The 19164-nt window shown below is 47.5% G+C and overlaps 1 protein-coding gene across 1 annotated transcript in view; it reads right to left on the reverse strand.

Moving 5' to 3' along the window:
• The window catches only part of GALNT2 (polypeptide N-acetylgalactosaminyltransferase 2), a 216239-nt gene that overhangs the window by 71351 nt on the left and 125724 nt on the right, over positions 1 to 19164 (reverse strand). The window contains exon 3 of the mRNA XM_054468572.2: positions 7118 to 7271. Within this exon, the coding sequence (XP_054324547.1) occupies positions 7118 to 7271 (154 nt within the window). The remainder of the gene's footprint in view (positions 1 to 7117; positions 7272 to 19164) is intronic.

A 19164-nucleotide genomic window follows, 5' to 3' on the forward strand; every position in this document is an offset into this window, starting at 1 on the left:
ACAGTTCTCGTTTTTAAAGGATTTAATGAAATAAGTGAAATGGAATGGTGTCTAGTTGACAAGGGAAAAAAGAAAACAAAAGAAAATGGTTTCCCCTCTAAAGGTTGATTTCATTTTACATATGTAAACAATTTCAAAGTAAACTGTCCCAAGTTTTCCCTAGTAGAGAGAAAGAGATTTCATAAACTTCCTGGGTTCCTCTGCTTTATTTTCTTATCAGATGCATTTCCAGGCAAAAAATCAAAACACTCCTGGAAAGGAGTTTGGATCCTGGAAACGCTCCAGCCTGACGACGCTCACTTCCTAAGCATAGCATACTCTAAAGAAGGCATCAAGGGGTTGGTACCCCAGGAACCTCCGAACCAGACAACACTGGGGAGGGGCTTCAGAAGAGCTTAAGAGAAAACGGAAGCAAGTGTTACCCAAGTCATTTCAGGATCTGGCTGGCCGGTCCTCCCACTGGCCTGTCGGTCATGTTGTATCATTTCCACTCTGTATTAGTCAGCTTGGGCTGACAATACCACAGATGGGACCTTAAACAATAGACTTTTTTTTTTTTTTGAGACAAGGTCTTGCTCTGCCACCCAGGCTGAAGTGCAGTGCAGGCTCAGCTTCCTAGGCGCAAGCCATCCACCCACTTCAGCCTTCCTAGTAGCTGGGACCACAAGCGTGAGCCACTATGCCCAGCTAATTTTTGTATTTTTTTGTAGAGATGGGGTTTCGCTATGTTGCCCAGGCTGGTCTCAAACTCCTGGACTCAAGCAATTCACCCGCCTTGGCCTCCCAAAGTGCTGGGATTATAGGTGTGAGCCACTGCACCTGGCCCAACAATAGATTTGTATTTCTCACAGTTCTGGAGGCTGGAAGCTCAGATCAAGGTACTAGCAGATCTGGTTCCTGGTGAGGCCTCTTCCTGGCTTGCAGGTGGCCCTGTTCTGCTGTGTGCTCACATGGTAGGGAAAAAGATCTCTCTTTCCATCTTCCTCTTTCTATAAGGACACCTGCCCTGTAGGACAGGTGGATCAGGATGAGGTGGATCACGGCGCCACCCTTCAGGACTTCCTCTAACGTTAATCACCTCCACAAAGGACCTGTCTCCAAATACAGTCACTCTGGGGTTTGGGACTTCAATGTATGAAACTTGAGGGGGCACAATTCAGTCCACAACACACTCATACTTCCATGCGGCTGCTAGTCAGAGGAACAGAGACTTCCGGTGGGGCCTGTATGGGCTACAAAGCTCAGGAGGTGATGGCTTTCAACCTGCCTTTGAGGGCTGGCTGATGGAGAAGGCAGGTATGACTCAGAGCAATAACAGAAAAAAACAAAAAAACAACTTCAACATGCTTTTTTTTTTTTTTAACTAATGGGGGTAAATAAGTAAATGAGGGCTTGACAGGAAGCCCTGTGGCCATTTGGGTAGGACAGTTTCTTCCATGTGCCAGACCAACCTGGGCTATACGAAATATGTGGCTTCATTGGGCCCTGGTGGTAAATGCCAGGAGCACCCCACGGGTATTCTAACAACCCCCGATCCTCCACCCCCACATTTCCATCTTCGCTCTGGGTGGGTGGCACAGCTCGAAGCTGAGAACCACTGAATTAGACACTCCCCTGAGGCTCCTTTTAGCTTCACAGTCGTATAGCTTCATGAAATTATATCTCCTGATCACGGGAACACAGCCTAAAATAGTATGCAATCTACAGTGTTAGACTGTCCTCAAGTGTCAGCCGTTGGCTCCAGATTCACAGCTAAAGATCTCAATGCTGGAATCGTCCAGGGCTCAGGCCTTGGGCCTCTTCTGTCTGCATCCATTCCCTTGGGCTTAACACCCAGCCTCATGGTTTTAAATACCATCCATACGCTGAACATTTCCAAATTTACATTCCCGCTAAGACCTTCCTCCTGAACACCAGACACATATCCCACCACCTACAAAACAGGTCCACCTACACTGAGCAGCATTAACATGTCCACATTTCCCCACACCTGCTCCACTCACAGCCTCCCTGTATCTCAGCTGAGGAGACTGCAGGTCTTCCCTTGTGCCAGCCACAATCCTTGGCACCCTCTTCCAAGCCATACCCCCCTGCAGTCCATTAGCACATCCTGTTGGCCCCACCTTCAGAATATCGCCCACCAGACCACTTCTCACCACCACCAATAGTACTTTCCATTACCTTCTGCTTGGACAGTAAGAACAGCTTCCCAATGCAAAGAGAGAGAGAGAAAACAAACACTTATTACAAAAAAGAAACTTCAGAATTCCCATTGGTTTAATTTGCTTTTAAGTCTTGATAATTTATTTGAAATTTCCAAGCAAGAAGATTATTTTTTTAAATTGAGAAACCATGCAGAGATCACTGTTAGAGGTGAGGGATGTTCCAATTACCCTGACTTGATCATTACACATTGTAGACAGGTATCAAAATCTCACATGTACCCCCAAGATAGATAACAACTATGATATATCAATTTAAAAATACAAAAAAATAAAAAGAAAAGAAATGGTGCTTTCAAAACTAGGATGGGGCTGAATGCCATGGCTCACACTTACTATCTCAGCATTTTGGGAGGCCAAGGCGGGAGAATGGCTTGAGGCCAGGAGTTTGAGACCAGCCTGGGCAACACAGTAAGACCCCATCTCTACAAAAACTTAGCCTAGCATTGTGATGTGCACCCACGGTCCCAGCTACTCAGGAGGCTGGGGCAGGAGAATCACTTGAGCCCAAGAGGGTAAGGCTACGGTGAGCCAAAATTGTACCACTGCAGCCTGGGTGACAGAGTGAGACCTTGAAGAAAGAAAAGAAAAAAAAAACAAGATGGGCTATCATCTTTCTAATATCTAAGAGGACCTAATATATCCTATACATAGTATTTAGTATTTCACTCACAGCTGGATTTTGTATGCTTCCTGATTCCATGTAAATATTTCTTCTTGGTACAATATATTTTATATATCTAGAAAGGTAAATAAAGCATAGCCCAGAATCTTTTGTTTGTCTGTTTGTTTGGGAGGCTCTGAAGCCTTATTCCTTGTATCTATCCTTGAGGGTAATAAGGGGTGGATTATAATCGCAGTTTTCCAGCCCTGGGAGAACACAAACACAATGAGATTATTTGTGGCCCATCTTGAGTTCACATGACCTTTATACTTAAAATTCCCCCTTTCCTTCTCCTGTATTCTTTTATGATTCTTCATATCTTGCATGATTTATTGGGTACTCAATATATGCCAGGCACTCTGCTAAACAATTCACTCACTCAGCAAATACTTACTGAATTTACTGAGTACCCGGAGGTGTCTGAATAACAACCCTGGATATAATAACTCACTATTTGGAAGAAAAAAATAAGTAAAATACACAGTGTGTGGGTGGTGAGAGGAACTGTGGAGAAAAATCAAGCAGGAAAGGGGGACGGGAAGTTTTGGAGTGGGGGTCAGGGGGCTGAACTCCTAGGGAAGATGGTCAAGGGATACCTCACTGAGGTGGCTCAGGGGAGGGGCAACCAGCCCATGTAAACGTGTTGCTTAATCTTCATAGGTTACAGATGGAGCAATGTTATATCATCTTATAGATGATACAGGTCACAGAATTAAGAACTGGAGGGTCTGAGATTTTCAACCCAGGTCTGTAGGACTCCAAACACCTCATTCTTAATTACCCTCCACCTGTACTGCTTTCAGATTTATTGAAACTAAAGACTGAATTCTACTGTGCAAGAATTTCTATAGATCAACATGAAGGTAGATACTGCAGAGACGAAAAACATTTTATACAGAAAGGTCAAATTCTGTAATAGCTCTCCATTAGATATATTGGGAGAGAAATTCAAAGAGGTAACCCAATCTTCTTAACCTGACATTCAACAAGAATGGTAATTCTAGAGCTTACACTTTGAGACGTTAAATCGGCTCAGCTCTAGGCATCCAATTGACTATGGATAGACTTTAATTTAGCCCAAATCCAACAAATGTGGAAGGCATCCCAGCTGCCCCTTTAACACATGCAAATGAACATGACACACTGGCTGGAACTAAAATTAAACCCACCTAAAATGCATCCCACACTGTGGGATGAATATTCAAACATCTGTTTGGACAAACTCATATTTCAAAAACTTTGAAAAAAAAATATATGTACATATAGTTTTGGGGACTTTGTAGGGACTTGCAAGGGAGGCAGATGAGAAAGCCAGCCCACATGCTGATGAGCCATGAGAAAGAACACCATTCTTCTCTCAGCTCACAGGATAAGTAAGTATGTAAAGATAAAATCTTGTGGGAAAACTAGCTCTTAACCCACATGGTGAAAAGAAATTCAGACCATCTCATGGAGATGTCATGCCAAGCAGTCGACTGAAGTCATCAGGGAAGATTTCTGCACTAGATTCTGCTAGACTTTATTCCCCTGAGTTTAGGCCAAGCCCTTCTTAAAAGCTACACGGACCCTTTCTGGTCTTAAGTCAGTAGCTCTTAATCACTGGGCAAGTTATCAACATTCCGGGCGCCTCCGTTTCCTCTCTGTGTATGAAGATAAGCTTCAAGCCTATCTTAAAGGGTTGTGTGGATCATGTGAGGGGGCCGGAGAAGCACCTGGCACGGGCTGCTTGGCCTGGTTAGCCTTGGGATGGGCTGGCGGTGGGGAAGTACACACCTGGGACCCTCTGAAAAAAGTGAAGGACCCTGTTCCCAGAAACGCACCTACATATACACTTGCGATCTTGTACACAGCTTTGGCCTCAACACTTTGACAACATCCCAAAGCCCATGCATGGCTCCCTGGAGGTCCTTGGACCCCAGGTTGCCACCCCTTATTTTAGACACAATACTAAACAGTTAGTCAAGCTGACTTTAACCAGGACAGCATAAGGACTGAGTAGAGCTGGCTTTAGAAAAGAAATTAATGGATGACAGGAAACATTAATCAAAGACAATCTTTTGGAGTGGAGTTAGGAAAATGATGAGATTCTTACTATTATATAAGATATGTATGTTTACATATACTTATATGTATCAGATATTAACACACAAACACACACACACACTTTTCCCTGGCCCTAAAAAAACTGTAAAGCTACATATTTCTTAAATATGAGCTGGAATAGGTGAACAGAGCTGACTAGAACCCAAAGAAAGCTGTTAAGAAAGGAAGCTCCTGGCAGTTAACTGGCACCTACACTGTCCATAAAGTTCCTTGAGAGTAGAAGAGAAAAATCTTCTTTCACTGTATGCAGTGTGTGTGAATGTAGTTTCACTGGCCATTTGTTTCTCTCCACCTCTCCCACCCCCATCAATCCCTGAAACTCCTGTCCGTGAAATTAGACCCTTGCTGGCTCTCTGGGAGCCCCACGCTTTCCTGGCAGGGCTTCTGCACTTCCTTCTTCCTGGGTGTCCCCACCCAATTCACCCCTCTTGGGACCTGTCCTGACCCTCCCACCCTTCTGAGTGCCTCAAAAGTATTCACGCAAAGTAGACCGCCCAACCCATGGAGCTACACGACCTCACTTCCTGGTGCACCTGCCATCCCTAGCAGCTGGAATGGGACCAGATTTTTCTGGCTGAAATGCTAGGATCCGAGCACACAGTCTGACATATGGTAGATGTGTAATCCATATTCCATTCACTGATGAATGAATGACTCTAACTTAGCAGGAAGATATACCAAGCACCCAGGAAAACAGCTGCCTTCAAAATGCAGCTCCTTATTTTTTAATAATCTGAAACAAGACTAATTCACTGAGAATTCCAATGTGAAAGACCTCCCAATCAAGGTTCTTATCAGCAAAGCTTACAGGTATGGGATAATAATGAGGGTTATGCATATCACTTTCCTGATAAGTGGTGACAAATACTCTTTTTAAAATGCCTAGCAAACTCCTGAGCTGAGCTTCATAGACCCCAAAGTATCCTCCGCTCTCAAGATCTTTGAAGAATAAAAAGGGGTGGGCACGGTGGAGCATGCCTGCAATCCCAGCACTTTGGGAGGCCGAGGCGGGCGGATCACTTGAGGTCTGGTGTTCGAGACCAGCCTGGCCAACATGGTGAAATCCCGTCTCTACTAAAAATACAAAAATTAGTCAGGTGTGGTAGCAGGCAGCTGTAATTCCAGATACTCGGGAGGCTGAGCCACAAATTGCTTGAACCTGGGAAGCAGAGGCGTAGAGGTTACAGTGAGCCGAGATCACACCACTATATTCCAGCCTAGGCAACAAGCAAGACTCAGTCTCCAAAAAAAAAAAAAAGAAAGAAAAAGAAGGAGGTCAGGAGAGCAGTGGTTCATGTTTGTGATTCCAGCACTTTGGGAGGCTAAGGCGGGAGGATCACTTAATGCCAGGAGTTCAAAACCAGCCTGAGCAAATGGAGAGACTTCACCTCTACCAAAAAATAAAAATAAAAAATTTTAAATAAATATTATCTGGGTGTAGTGGTGAATTCCTGTAGTCCTAGCTACTCAGGAGGCTGAGATGGGAGGATTGCCTGAGCCCAAGAGTTTGAGGTTACAGTGAGCTATGACTGCACCACTGCATTCCACCCTGGGTGATAGAGTGAGACCCTATCTTTAAAAATAAAAAGAAAGATGTGGACAAGAGCCTTTCCTTTAGTGCAGGGTGTGGAGATGTGGCACCTGTCCCTACTGTGTTTCTGCTCAATTTAACATCTATTGTGCTGGGTAGTTCATTTTTCCTTTCTAATCTTTAGAACATTTCCAATATAAGCTGTCCCAATAAGCAGGAATTTAGATTTTCTTTCTCCACGGTTGGGAACAATGACAAATTTTGCACTTTTGTGAATGGATCATAAAAATAACAAGTGATCACTAAATATAAAGCCAGTCACACAACTCTCTTTCTGACTTCCATGCTCTAGCCAGAAACCCACAGCCTCTACACACTGCCACAGGGCACCTAAAGACTAGAGCTGAATCTAGAACCATCCTTCCACTGCCTACGGGTGAAGTTCCATTGCCACATACCTCAGGATTTTTCCTAGTTTTACAACACACATTCAATTTCCCAGAGTAATGGGGAAGTTCTAGCGTCACAGGTGAAAGCGACATACTGGTTTGCGTGAAAGCAAATGAAGCTGCAGCAGGTGCTTAGTGGGGTACTTACTGGTCATGCCGGGTGTCAGGGATGGCTCTGTCCATTCGCAGCTTATCACTCTCCACTTGGTTGAACTTGTTGCGGGCGTAAGGGTCCTGCCCGGAGCGGACCATCGTCCCTCCAACATAAGCTTCCTGGTTAAAGTCTGGCCACCGTACTTTCCCTAAAAAGAGCACAGCAGAGGGTAGGGATGAGGGAAAATGTGACCAAGTGCTCATCACAGAGACTGCAGTAAGTGTTAACTCAAGAAATCACTTCCATGGCTTCTTTATATAGTGGCCATTTTAAACAACAAACTAGCTGAAAACAGCACAAGCAAGCATCATCCTGTCTACAAGCTAGAGAACAGGAAACTGCAGATTTGCCATTTACAGCATGAAAGTTAAAAGCCTGGTGTACAGGCATCTGTCCAGTGAACAAAGTAAAATCAAAGTACCCATAACTGTGGCATCATTCGTGTTTTCTATAAAAGGAGCTGTTCTCAGCTTGTCCCACCTTTCCAGGGATTATAATGTTGACATTATCTCAGGCAGGGTGAAGAAGATCATGTATAAACTGCACATAAGGTATTCCATCATGTAACATCAGCTAACACAAAAATAAATGTTTATACAAAAAATAACCCCTAAAGAATAGGATATCAAAATACCTTTTGGTGAGACCTTGTCAAGGGGTCCTTTTTGCAGCTGTTAGTATGCCTGACCCCATGGGGAGAAAGTGAAGGATGTGGCTCCCAGAGGTGTCCTCATATGCACAGCAGGGGCCTGGCCATTCCTAACACACACATCATACCTGTTCTCTTCCTGGAAGGAAGGAAGCCAAGGCAGCCTGCCTGTCCCCTGGCATTGGCCTGAACCCTAGAATGCCAGGCACAAGGTTCTCCAAGAACACACCACTGCACTGAGGAGCTCTACCCTAGGGTAGAGGCAGTGTTGGCAACTAAGGAGCACTGAGACGAGAGCACTGCTAGGCGAGTGAAGTCAGGATGCGCCCAGGTATAATAAAGGCAGAGCCAGAGAAATGCAGGAAGGCAGGATGCTCAAACAGCAGAAGAAAGGTGGAAGGAGAGGCAGACTTGAGGCAAGGAGAACATTTATGATTATGTGTCAACCTGGGTTTCAATCATGCACCATTCACCATTTGCCACCTATATGATCTTGGATATGCTATTCATTGTTTGAAATTAAGTTTCCTACAAAATAAGTAAATAGACTAACAAAAGGTTCTTCATGAGGACTTAATGGCCTACAACGTTCCACTTCATAGTTATGACACACTAAAAAATAATAATAAACACCACCAACAACCCTGCTCACATGAAACTCATACAATTTCCAGTGGTTGGAACTGCCATGAAGAAACATAAGGCTGTTATGGGGGCAGGGAGTACAGGGTTCCTGTTCTTTATGGGGTGGTCTGGTAAGGCCTAACAAGATGATTTTGAGCAGATAACTGAACAAAGGCAGGGTGTGGGCATGCAACTCTCTGGGAGAATAGGGCACCGCAGTGCAAAGGTCCTAGTGTCGACATGAGCATGCCCATTCAGGAACCAGCCAGGAGCCCAGTGACTAAGGAGCATGCAAGAGCCTGGCTGTCAGAGTCAAGGTTGGAGAGGGGAAAGCAGGGCTGCCGGCAGCTACACGAAACAGGGAAGCAAGGGGGAGACAGCTCTTTTGCAGCATGTCAACCCTTGGGTCGTGCAGTTGACCTTGAAAACACGGTATGATAACAGCATGTGTACCTCCGTATCTACTTTCCCAACAGAAATCCCTCATTACACAATTGAAGGACCATTGTGTTCCTTTCTCTATTTCAGAGATGAGGAAACTGAGAATCAGTTACATGTAATTTGTTCAAGACAGAAGAGTAAATTTTCTATCTAAAAGCTCATCTGCTTCTTGTTGCAATGGTCCTGCGAGGTCAGAACCCCCATCTCATCACAGCTGGTTGCCATGGAAATGATGCTTGGGGGGGAGGTCACAGAAGCCTGGCCTCTCGAATAGAAAATCAGTTACAAAACCCACGAGCCTGGCTACAGCGATGATACCACGGCCCCAATAAACAGCTGCCTGTGGGAGCCGGCCAAGGTGTCAGCATTTTCTTATGCCTCAAATAAAATGTTTCCAAAACATTTTACTGGAAACATGTTTTCCGTGCAAAGACCATCCTAAAAATACTTATCCTCCACTCTCTCCTCATCTTCCTGCCTTCACCCTCATATATTTTCAAGGATGAGAAGAAAAATAACACCTACCTGCGCTCAAGAGCGAGCAGCCTCTACTCCTTACCAGTGAGTTTATCCTTTCACGGACTAATACAAAAGAGGCTTTGAAGCTTCTGTTAAAATCTAAACCAGCAGCACCTACGGCAGAATTCCAATGAGCTGGTTCTAACAAACGTATTTAATGTCCTGAATACCGTGCACCATGCAACTCTGAACTATGGAATATAAAGAACCATGACGGAGTCCCATGCACAGCCAGAGAAGAGACCACCACCCGAGAGAGGTTTCATCCTACCATGTAACTCTGCTTACAGCCTACTTGCTTCTCACCGGCATGCTGGGGACAGCAAGGTCTGAGGACTCTGGTTGGTGTGGGCCTGTGTGCAAGGAGAGCAGTGGCCATGGGATAAGGCCTCTGCACAGCTCTAGAAGCTTCAATCCCATTTCCACCCATACATCTCTTTGTGCTCTCACACCCTCACCACCCTTCTGGAATAAGACCATCACAGCACAGGGTTTGCAAGAAGTCTAATGCCAATCAGTCACAGGGCAGCTCAGACCCTGGCCTGCGGTGCATGCTAGGTGACTCCACGTGAGGTGTCATGCTAGATCCTGCAGGGAGAATCAGCACACACAGGCCTGTGACCCATGCTGCGGACTTCATGTTCTAGGAGGTGGAGGGAGACAGACAAGAATCAAATGACTGTACTAGGCCGGGCACACTGGCTCACGCCTGTAATCCCAGCACTTTGGGAGGCCGAGGTGGGTGGATCACGAGGTCAGGCATTCAAGGCCAGCCTGGCCAACATGGTGAAACCCCATCTCTACTAAAAATACAAAAAAATTAGCCAGATATGGTGGCAGGCACCTATAATCCCAGCTACTTGGGAGGCTGAGGCAGGAGAATCGCTTGAACCCGGGAGGTGGAGGTTGCAGTGAGCTGAGATTGCACCACTGCACTACAGCCTGGGCGACAGTGCAAGACTCCATCTCAAAAAAAAAAGAAAAAAAAGAATTAAATGACCATACTAATAAATGTATCAATAAAAACTGAGCTAAGTGCTCTGAGGGTGAAAAATGAAGCATCTAACAGAGGAATCCTATCTAGACTGGGAAATCAGGGGCGGCTTCCCTGCAGAAAGAATATTTGAACTGAGATTTGAATCATGAGTAAAAATGAACTAGGAGAAGCCCTTGAAACTTCACAAAAATAGCATCTTTCTTCAGCACCCAAAGACTACATGAGCCTACTGGGCGGTACCCTGCCCTGCCCCCTTCCTTTGACACAGGAGCATCTTCAACAGGACCCTGCCGTGGGCCCTGCCTTGTCCTGTGGCAATCTCCCCGAGACACACAGCTGTTTTACTAGAAACAGACTATCAACAGTATTTCTTTCATAAAAGCTTAGCAGTACTGGAATACTACAGGGGCTTTCAAGTTTGCTTGACAATGACACACATTTAACACTGTGACCCAGGTGTCACAATGCAAACATACATACCCAACTAATACAGAAGTCTCAAAATACCAAACTTACCCTCACTACATGCGATGAACAGATCTATTCTATTTTTGTTTTAGGTATCTCTCGAAACTGGCTTCACCACCTAATGATGGGTCACAACCCATAATCTGGAAAATGCTAAGCTAAAGAACCATTACTAAAATTGGTTATTTCTGTACTATATAGAATTGCTAGGGTTGAAGCCACCCCCGGAGGCAAAGGCAGGAAAATCCATGAAAAACAAGGTTTGCAGAGTGCACATGTGTCCCAGCCCAACCCCACGCAAACAGGGACATGGCGAGAGGTACACAGAGTAGGGTATGAGACAGAGGTTAGAGAGAAACAGCCACAAAACAACCAACAAAACGTCAGAATATATTGCCTTCCTAAAAATATGACATGACATCCACACATCATCTTGTGCTTTTATCATCTCTTTAAAACTCTTTAAAAATAGTTCTGGAAATTAAAGAGCTTTAGAAAATAAAAATATATGAGAATCTCGGGAAAGTGGACTTGGCTAAGCAGAAGCAGCTGATGGAAAATACTTCAAAGATATAACATTTTACATGAGGCGGCAGAAACTAGCTTCATCACCAAAGATGACAGGAAAATAAAACATACATTTAAATAACATGAGAAAGGTATTTAAATAACATGAGCAAAGAAAGACAGCATTACCCTAAGAAGGGCTGCGAAAACAGTTTGCTTATTAAATAAGGTTATGAAAATATTTTTGAGGAAATTTCTTTCTAGACAATAGACTTCTCTTAGATGTGGTCTTTGAAACCAAAGAAGGAATTGTTTGACCTTACCAGCCTTGAAACCCCTGATTCAGTAAAAATGAGAAGCTTACAGCTGATTATTCTGAAGACAGAACAAGTCACCTGTCTGCGACCCCATGCCGACCTACCTGGGCTGGAATGAGGTCTGCGCTAGTCCCAGTCAAACCCTCAGGTGGTCCCACAGACTGCCCTGCTCCACACATGCATGGCCATGTCCTCTGAGAAGCACTCGGCCCACAAGGGTCTCGCTCTCCTGGGCTGCTGGTCCTGCCCCTGCCACTCCTCGTATTCTCCCAGGTTGCTGTCCTGCCCGCGCCACTCCTTGTATTCTCCTGGGCTGCTGTCCTGCACACACCACTCCTCGTATTCTCCTGGGCTGTTGGTCCTGCCCCTGCCACTCCTCATATTCTCCTGGGCTGCTGTCCTGTCCACGCCACTCCTCGTATTCTCCTGGGCTGCTGGTCCTGCACACACCACTCCTCGTATTCTCGTGGGCTGCTGGTCCTGCACACACCACTCCTCATATTCTCCTGGGCTGCTGTCCTGCCCCTGCCACTCCTCGTATTCTCCTGGGCTGCTGTCCTGCCCGCGCCACTCCTTGTATTCTCCTGGGCTGCTGTCCTGCACACACCACTCCTTGTATTCTCCTGGGCTGCTGTCCTGCACACACCACTCCTTGTATTCTCCTGGGCTGCTGTCCTGCCCCTGCCACTCCTCGTATTCTCCTGGGCTGCTGTCCTGCCCGCGCCACTCCTTGTATTCTCCTGGGCTGCTGTCCTGCACACACCACTCCTCGTATTCTCCTGGGCTGCTGTCCTGCCCCTGCCACTCCTCATATATTCTCCTGGGCTGCTGGTCCTGCACACACCACTCCTCATATTCTCCTGGGTTGCTGGTCCTGTCCCTGCCACTCCTCGTATTCTCCTGGGCTGCTGGTCCTGTCCCTGCCACTCCTCGTATTCTCCTGGGCTGCTGGTCCTGTCCTTGCCACTCCTTGTATTCTCCTGGGCTGCTGTCCTGCACACACCACTCCTCGTACTCTCCTGGGCTGCTGGTCCTGTCCCTGCCACTCCTCGTATTCTCCTGGGCTGCTGGTCCTGTCCCTGCCACTCCTTGTATTCTCCTGGGCTGCTGGTCCTGTCCCTGCCACTCCTTGTATTCTCCTGGGCTGCTGTCCTGCACACACCACTCCTCGTACTCTCCTGGGCTGCTGTCCTGCCTGCGCCACTCCTCGTATTTTCCTGGGCTGCTGTCCTGCCCCTGCCAGTCCTCGTATTCTCCTGGACTGCTGTCCTGCCCGTGCCACTCCTCATATTCTCCTGGGCTGCTGTCCTGCACACACCACTCCTCGTATTCTCCTGGGCTGCTGGTCCTGCCCCTGCCACTCCTTGTATTCTCCAGGGCTGCTGTCCTGCACACACCACTCCTCGTATTGCTACAGGCTCCCCTTCTCACCCAGGTGAAGACGGAGCTCCTCACCTCACAGACAGCCTCACCCGCAGCACCCCAGCATCCCACATGCACAGTCCACAAGCACCTGTCAACGGCTTTACTACTGAGGGTCTCGTCCTGGGTTGAAGGTACCGGAGGCTGACCATGAAAAGGAATCCAATCCTGCGCGTGACTGGGAGGAACGTAGCTTCGTGTTAGTTCTTACACACCTCATCACTGCGCGCCGATCCAGCCGCATCTGAGACATGCTGTGGTCTTGCGCCGGACGCTTACTCCTACGCCTCTTTCGCTCATTTGCAGGCATTTTTTAAATGTGTTCCACTGCAAAGCCTGTCAGCCCTCCCGAGCCTGCCTACCCTATCAGTCAGATCGCTGGCTGGAGCACGGGGGAACAGAGGGTGCAGAGCTGGCCAACAGGGGTCCAGGCCAATGCTGTGTCACCAATAAGGATTCAAGGACTTGAGCAGAGGAGGAGCCGAACACACACACGCACGCACGTATGTGCGCATGCACACACACACACACACACATACAGAGCACAAAATCCAAGCATGAGGGTGAGCCTGGCTCACTGACTCCCTCTGACACTCTGGTTTGTATAAAATGGAAATAATATTCCACTTCTGGGGTTGTTATAACAACTAAATGAGATGACCACAGCAAAAGTCCTACACTACTATCAAATTAACTGATATTTACAGGCAGAAATGACCGAACACAAACAGAATGCCCCTGCCTCTCTGATGTAACCCCCTATGCCCTTACCCAGAAAGGGCTGCTGGGAACCACCCAGCCACCCGGCCCTCTGTGACACCCATGAGGGGTGTCCCACTCTGCAACTGACCCTGGGGGGAGAGCAGGAAGCATAGAGGGAATCCCTGCTTTCTTCTTGGGGTTCCTGTGGGCACTGCCCAGGCGAGCAGGGGTGCGGACCTGCGGATGCACTGAATTCATGCCCTGCTGTCACCCACGAGTACCTCCCGCCCTCCCCACAGTGCTGTGAGAAGAGAGAAGGCGGGGCCAGTGGATGATTTCACCTACGTCTACACTTGTACCCTTCCATTTCCATCTGCTGCTCCCAAGAAACACCTGGAAATAATAACTTAATGTCATTCTCTGCTTGTTTCAGGCAGGGGGAAATTTGAGACAGGTCCCATGTCAGGTGGAGTGGGGAGGAAGAGAGGCTTGCTCTGAAGCCAGGGGTGTTAGCGCTCAAAAGAAGAATAGTCCAGACATAGCCCACTTTACAAAATGGAAGTGCCAGGGGCCTACTCTAAGAGAAAATTAGTTTTACTATCAGCCATATCATGATCAGCTAGGTCCTTAGGTTTTCCACTTAAGCTGTTTTTCACATTCCTTGGCAGTACTGGGTCTGAGAAACCCCAGGACTGTGCAGAGATGGGAAGCACCAGCCCTCTGCCCCTCACCTGTGCATGCCATGGGCACCTTCCTTTGCCATTTTCTCCTGCTCTCTGCATCACCTGGAGGGCTATTGAGGGCCACAAAGCCTCTGGGGGCTCCCACTCAGATGCGGAACTTCTCCTGCTCAGCGGGGATGGGGTGAGGAGAAGTGGGGCCTGCCTGCTGACAGCAGCTTGTGTGCTGGACGGGGCAAGAACGCAGGAGCCTGTGTCCCCAGGTGGAGCTGTACCTTCCCATCTCCTGTCGAGACCCAGACCAACCCTCTCTCAATCCTAGGGTTGGAAGAATACTAAAGGGACGTCTCGCACTTGCTGTCCTGAGGAATGTATATGGGTGATCTCATAAGACAGACATTTTATTTTGGGTCTTAATTTTGGAGAAAAACAATCCACCACCCTTATTTTCCCTAAGTTGAACAGAACAGCCCAGTACAGTGAAAATGCCAAGCCCAAGCAAAAGTACGGAAATTAACAAACGCCTCACTGGAAAGACCCGCCATCCAAAAGTGAGGAGGAGATGGGATACCTCCATAACCAAAGCCAAGGTTCCAAGAAAGCCCCAGAGAAAGGGCACTTGGGCTGGGTCTTGAAGCGTGAGCAGGAGCCTGCCAGATGCAGGAGGGATGTAACAAAAGACACCCGGAGACAGAAGAGACCCAGTAGGGAGGGACGGCAGGCAGGAGGTGAGGGGGCCCTGTGCCCAGTGGCTGCAAATCCTCTAGCCCGGGCTGAAGTACTTGAACTTTACTCCCCACATTCTAGAGTGCACAGGATATTTGGAGCAAATGAGTGCTGATCCACTTTGCACTCCAGGAATGTGCCTCTGGCTGTGGAACGAAGGATGCTCAGACAGGAGACGAAAGTGAGGAGGCTGACGACCCTGGTGCAAGCGTGTACGGTCTAGTGCACATCTGCCCCCTGCTCAGGAAGGCCCTGCCCCTATCTGAGGATGTGTCCCCAGCCAAATGCCATGTCACCTCCAAGCCAGCCCAGCCCCTGCAAGCCCCAAACTCAAGTCCAGGTCTCTGCTCACCTCCAGCTTGCGTGGCCAGCGGTGCCTCTCCAGCACTCCCTCCTCCTCCAGGAGGAGCCATGGTGGAATCTGTGGCGGGGCGGGCATAGCACCTCTCAGGAAGGCTGCCATGCTTCCACTAACCTTGCTAATACTTCATTACTGTTTTGTCAGTCCAGTCCGCAACCCCAGAAGGTGTACCTGGGAACCCTTACTAAACCTGGTCTTCCCAGCCATGCCCGCACTGCTGATGCTCTGCATACTTACAGATAAGGCAGGGCCACTGCGATGTATGTGTCTACCCCTCCTGCCAGCTGAACTGCCTCTCAATGTGGCTACCTCCTCCAGGAGCCCTCCATGGGGTCCCCAGCTGCTGCCTCTCTGCACCCTCTTTCTTTTCTTTCTCCTCTCTCTGCAAGCGTCTTCCTGCCTCCTCACACAGAGCTCCATCCCAACCACAGCTCTTCTAAAACCCTCTTGCCAGGGGGCCTTATAAGTGCTTCCACTCTTCTGTCTAATAACGCGAAATTCCACCGAGGCTAGAGCTCAAGTTTAACCACATCTAATTGCCGCTGAACACAGGAACAAACACAGAGACAATGGTGTTTGTTCCTGCTCTGCCGGCACCTCAATGACTCCCAAGTCACTCCCCAGAAATTATACACACCTCTCGGGTTCTGGCTGTGCCCTCCCTGTCTTGACCTTGGTCCAGACTTGGAGACACATTCACTGAAAGCCATTTAGAATGGGTCCTGTCTCTCTCCAACTGGCTCAGGCTTCAATACCCTTGTAACCTTGTTTGCTGTACCCTTTTCAGTTTGGAGATCAAGTCTGGACAGAGAAGATGGAGGCCCAATGGGAACGGGCACGCTCCACTTCCTCTCCCCGCGGAGCTGGGATGCTCTTGCTCTCTCTCCTCCCCTCGTGTCCACAGGACTCTGCTCATCATCTTCAGCACTGACCCCTCTGCACGCACTGGAATAGGCTGCCACAGCTCTCTCCGCTCCCCTGCGTGGTGGATGGGGGCCCAGCCCAGAAGCTGCTAGGCAGCGCACTTCAGTAATGAAAATGAACATCCTGCTAAGCCCTATAGGTGTTCCTGCAACTTGTTCTGACACTGTTCCCAGAGGCCTGTGGCACTGTGGGGAGACTGTCCCTCCCCTCCTGGCCACCTCACAGCTGCATCTGATATCTGATGGCAAATGGAGGCCAGTCTATTTGAAGGGCTGGGCTAACCGCAAGAGGAAGCGAGATTCCTTGCCCATTACCTTTGGACTGATGGCCCTAAGGCCTTCCCTTCTTATCCCTGTAGCCATGAAAAACAATGTGTACAGTCAGAGAGGGGATGGGCCCAGGTTAATTCTTCTGCCTCTGGGAGAGAAGGGCCAGGACCCGGAGAGACACAGCAGACCTACAGTGGCCTGACAAGTCCTGGCTCTGGACCCCCGCAGGAGAAGGGGGTCCTAAGGCTGGTGTTGGAGGAGAACTTCCTGCCACTTCTGTCTGCCGGTCCATTCTGCAGGACACATCCCTGCCCACTGTCCTGACTAGCCACTACCCAGCCACTGCTCCCTGGGTTACACAGACTTCAGGCCCAGCAACTTTTTCTTTTTTCTCTTCCCCATCTTTGACTTAGTCGGCATGCCTCCCCACTGATACTCTTCATCACACCCGCTATCGTTCACGGCACAAGGTTTTGTGCTTTGCTACGTCCTTGGGTACAGAATTTCTTCTCCCTCCCGTAACCCATCCACCAGGCTCTGAGTTACAGCTACTTTTTCAGAATCTGTTTTTTCCCGGTTTAGTTTTGGGAACTTTTCTCCCCATCTTGTCGAGGCCCTCGAGCAGACAGTGGCTGGCGACTGTAACGGTCCATGGTGCCTGGGAGTGGATGCTGAGCACAGGCACTGAGGCCCTGGGAAGGCTGCTCGGGGCCCCGCCAGCATCAGCTCTGTGGCTGACACTCTAGGACCTGGCTGCAGCCAGAGACACAGCCAGACAGGGGTCCTAAGTGCCACTCAGGACCCCATTTCCATGGGACAGTTCATTCTGGGATCCTAATAACCAATCCTCAAGTGAACTTTTTGAAAAAGACGCTTTTGTCATCAGGGGACTACTTGCATTTGGATGACTTGTTCAAATAAATGTTGGTTTAAAATAATGCTACCTTTCCAAACAATGCCACTTCTTTCTTAAAATTTTTGTTTTTACTAAACCTTACATTTGAAAAAAAATGATGATAGAAACCTGTGAAAAAAAATGATGATAGAAACCTGTAAGACTGACCCTTCAAAGAATTCACATCACAAAGCACATGAAGACCCCAGCACACAGAGGCGCATGCAAACCCCAGCAGAGAGGTGCAGGCACACCCCAGCACACAGAGGCTCACACACAGGCACATGCACAAATGCGGTCTTTAGAGGACTCTCAGTTGCGACTGTCCTTCAGTAGCAGATCAGGACATACGCTCCTGGGCAAAGAGCTGTCATCTACCACCCGCAGGTGTACAAGGGGAGGGGAGGTATCTTCCTGGGCGCAGGTCCCATCGTGCAGGAAACTGAGAGTCTCAGTGGATTCAGGCTGCAGGAGGCTTCAGGATTCTACACAGGTATTCACTGCTGTACTGCAACTCTTCATTCAAATCCTCCCCAGAAAAGACAGCTTAAACAAATGTAAAGCTACCCCACGTAAAACAGAGCAACCGCTGGGAAAGCAGCCAAGGAAGGAAAACAGAATGTATTTAATATCAAAGGACAAGGCTCTCAGATTTATTTTAACCTCTTAGTTGATCTCAAATTGAACGTAATTCTACTGTGCTTAAAAAAAAAAATCCTAATATTCTTCCTCTAGAAGGTCATAATGCTACACCATGAAAGAAAAGACAAGGGCAAGGCCAGGATTACAAACAAATAGATCCATTTCAATTACAAAGGCCCATAAATTATGCTTTATTATTTGTCACTGGATATCTGGTATCACAGGAAATTTTCTTCACCTGTGAGAAACCGTCTCTTGAAATAAGGAATCCCACACATCCATGATTAAGGACAAAAAACCAGGAAATCCAAAGAAGTGATAAAAAGCTATTTAAAAGAAAACCTAAGAAAATATCAGATGTTATAGAGGAAATAGTTTTCATTTGTTTAAAATTATCTGTGCTATCAAAACAACTAAAAATATACCACAAAACAGTATCAAATTGATAAAGTGCAATAAATCTTCATGTATGAATCATCATATATCTCTTCTTCAAATTTGAAATGAAAATTCTTCATTTTCCCTTATATGTTGTAGTATCTAACCATAATAAATTTAGCCTATTGTACATGGTCTTGACCAATCTTCTTTTTCATCCTAAATATCAGTAACAATATCAAAGTGAATCTACTGCCCGGAATCCCAGCTAAGAGATGAAAAAGACAGAAGGAGATAAAGACAGCATCTGTTAACCAGTGACTACTTTGTCCGCTACTTCATACAAGACCTTGTCCACACCATACCATAATCATGTCAAATATGATGGTTTCTGCTTTACAAGTTAGGAAACTAAGGCACAGAAGTTAAACTTATCCAACATATCACAGCTGTAAGATGATGGAACCACAACTCAAACCCAGGTCCTAATTATGCCCAGTCTGTGTTCCCTCCACTGCAC

Source organism: Pongo pygmaeus, chromosome 1 (assembly GCF_028885625.2).
Source record: "Pongo pygmaeus isolate AG05252 chromosome 1, NHGRI_mPonPyg2-v2.0_pri, whole genome shotgun sequence".
NCBI classification, from domain to species: domain Eukaryota; kingdom Metazoa; phylum Chordata; class Mammalia; order Primates; family Hominidae; genus Pongo; species Pongo pygmaeus.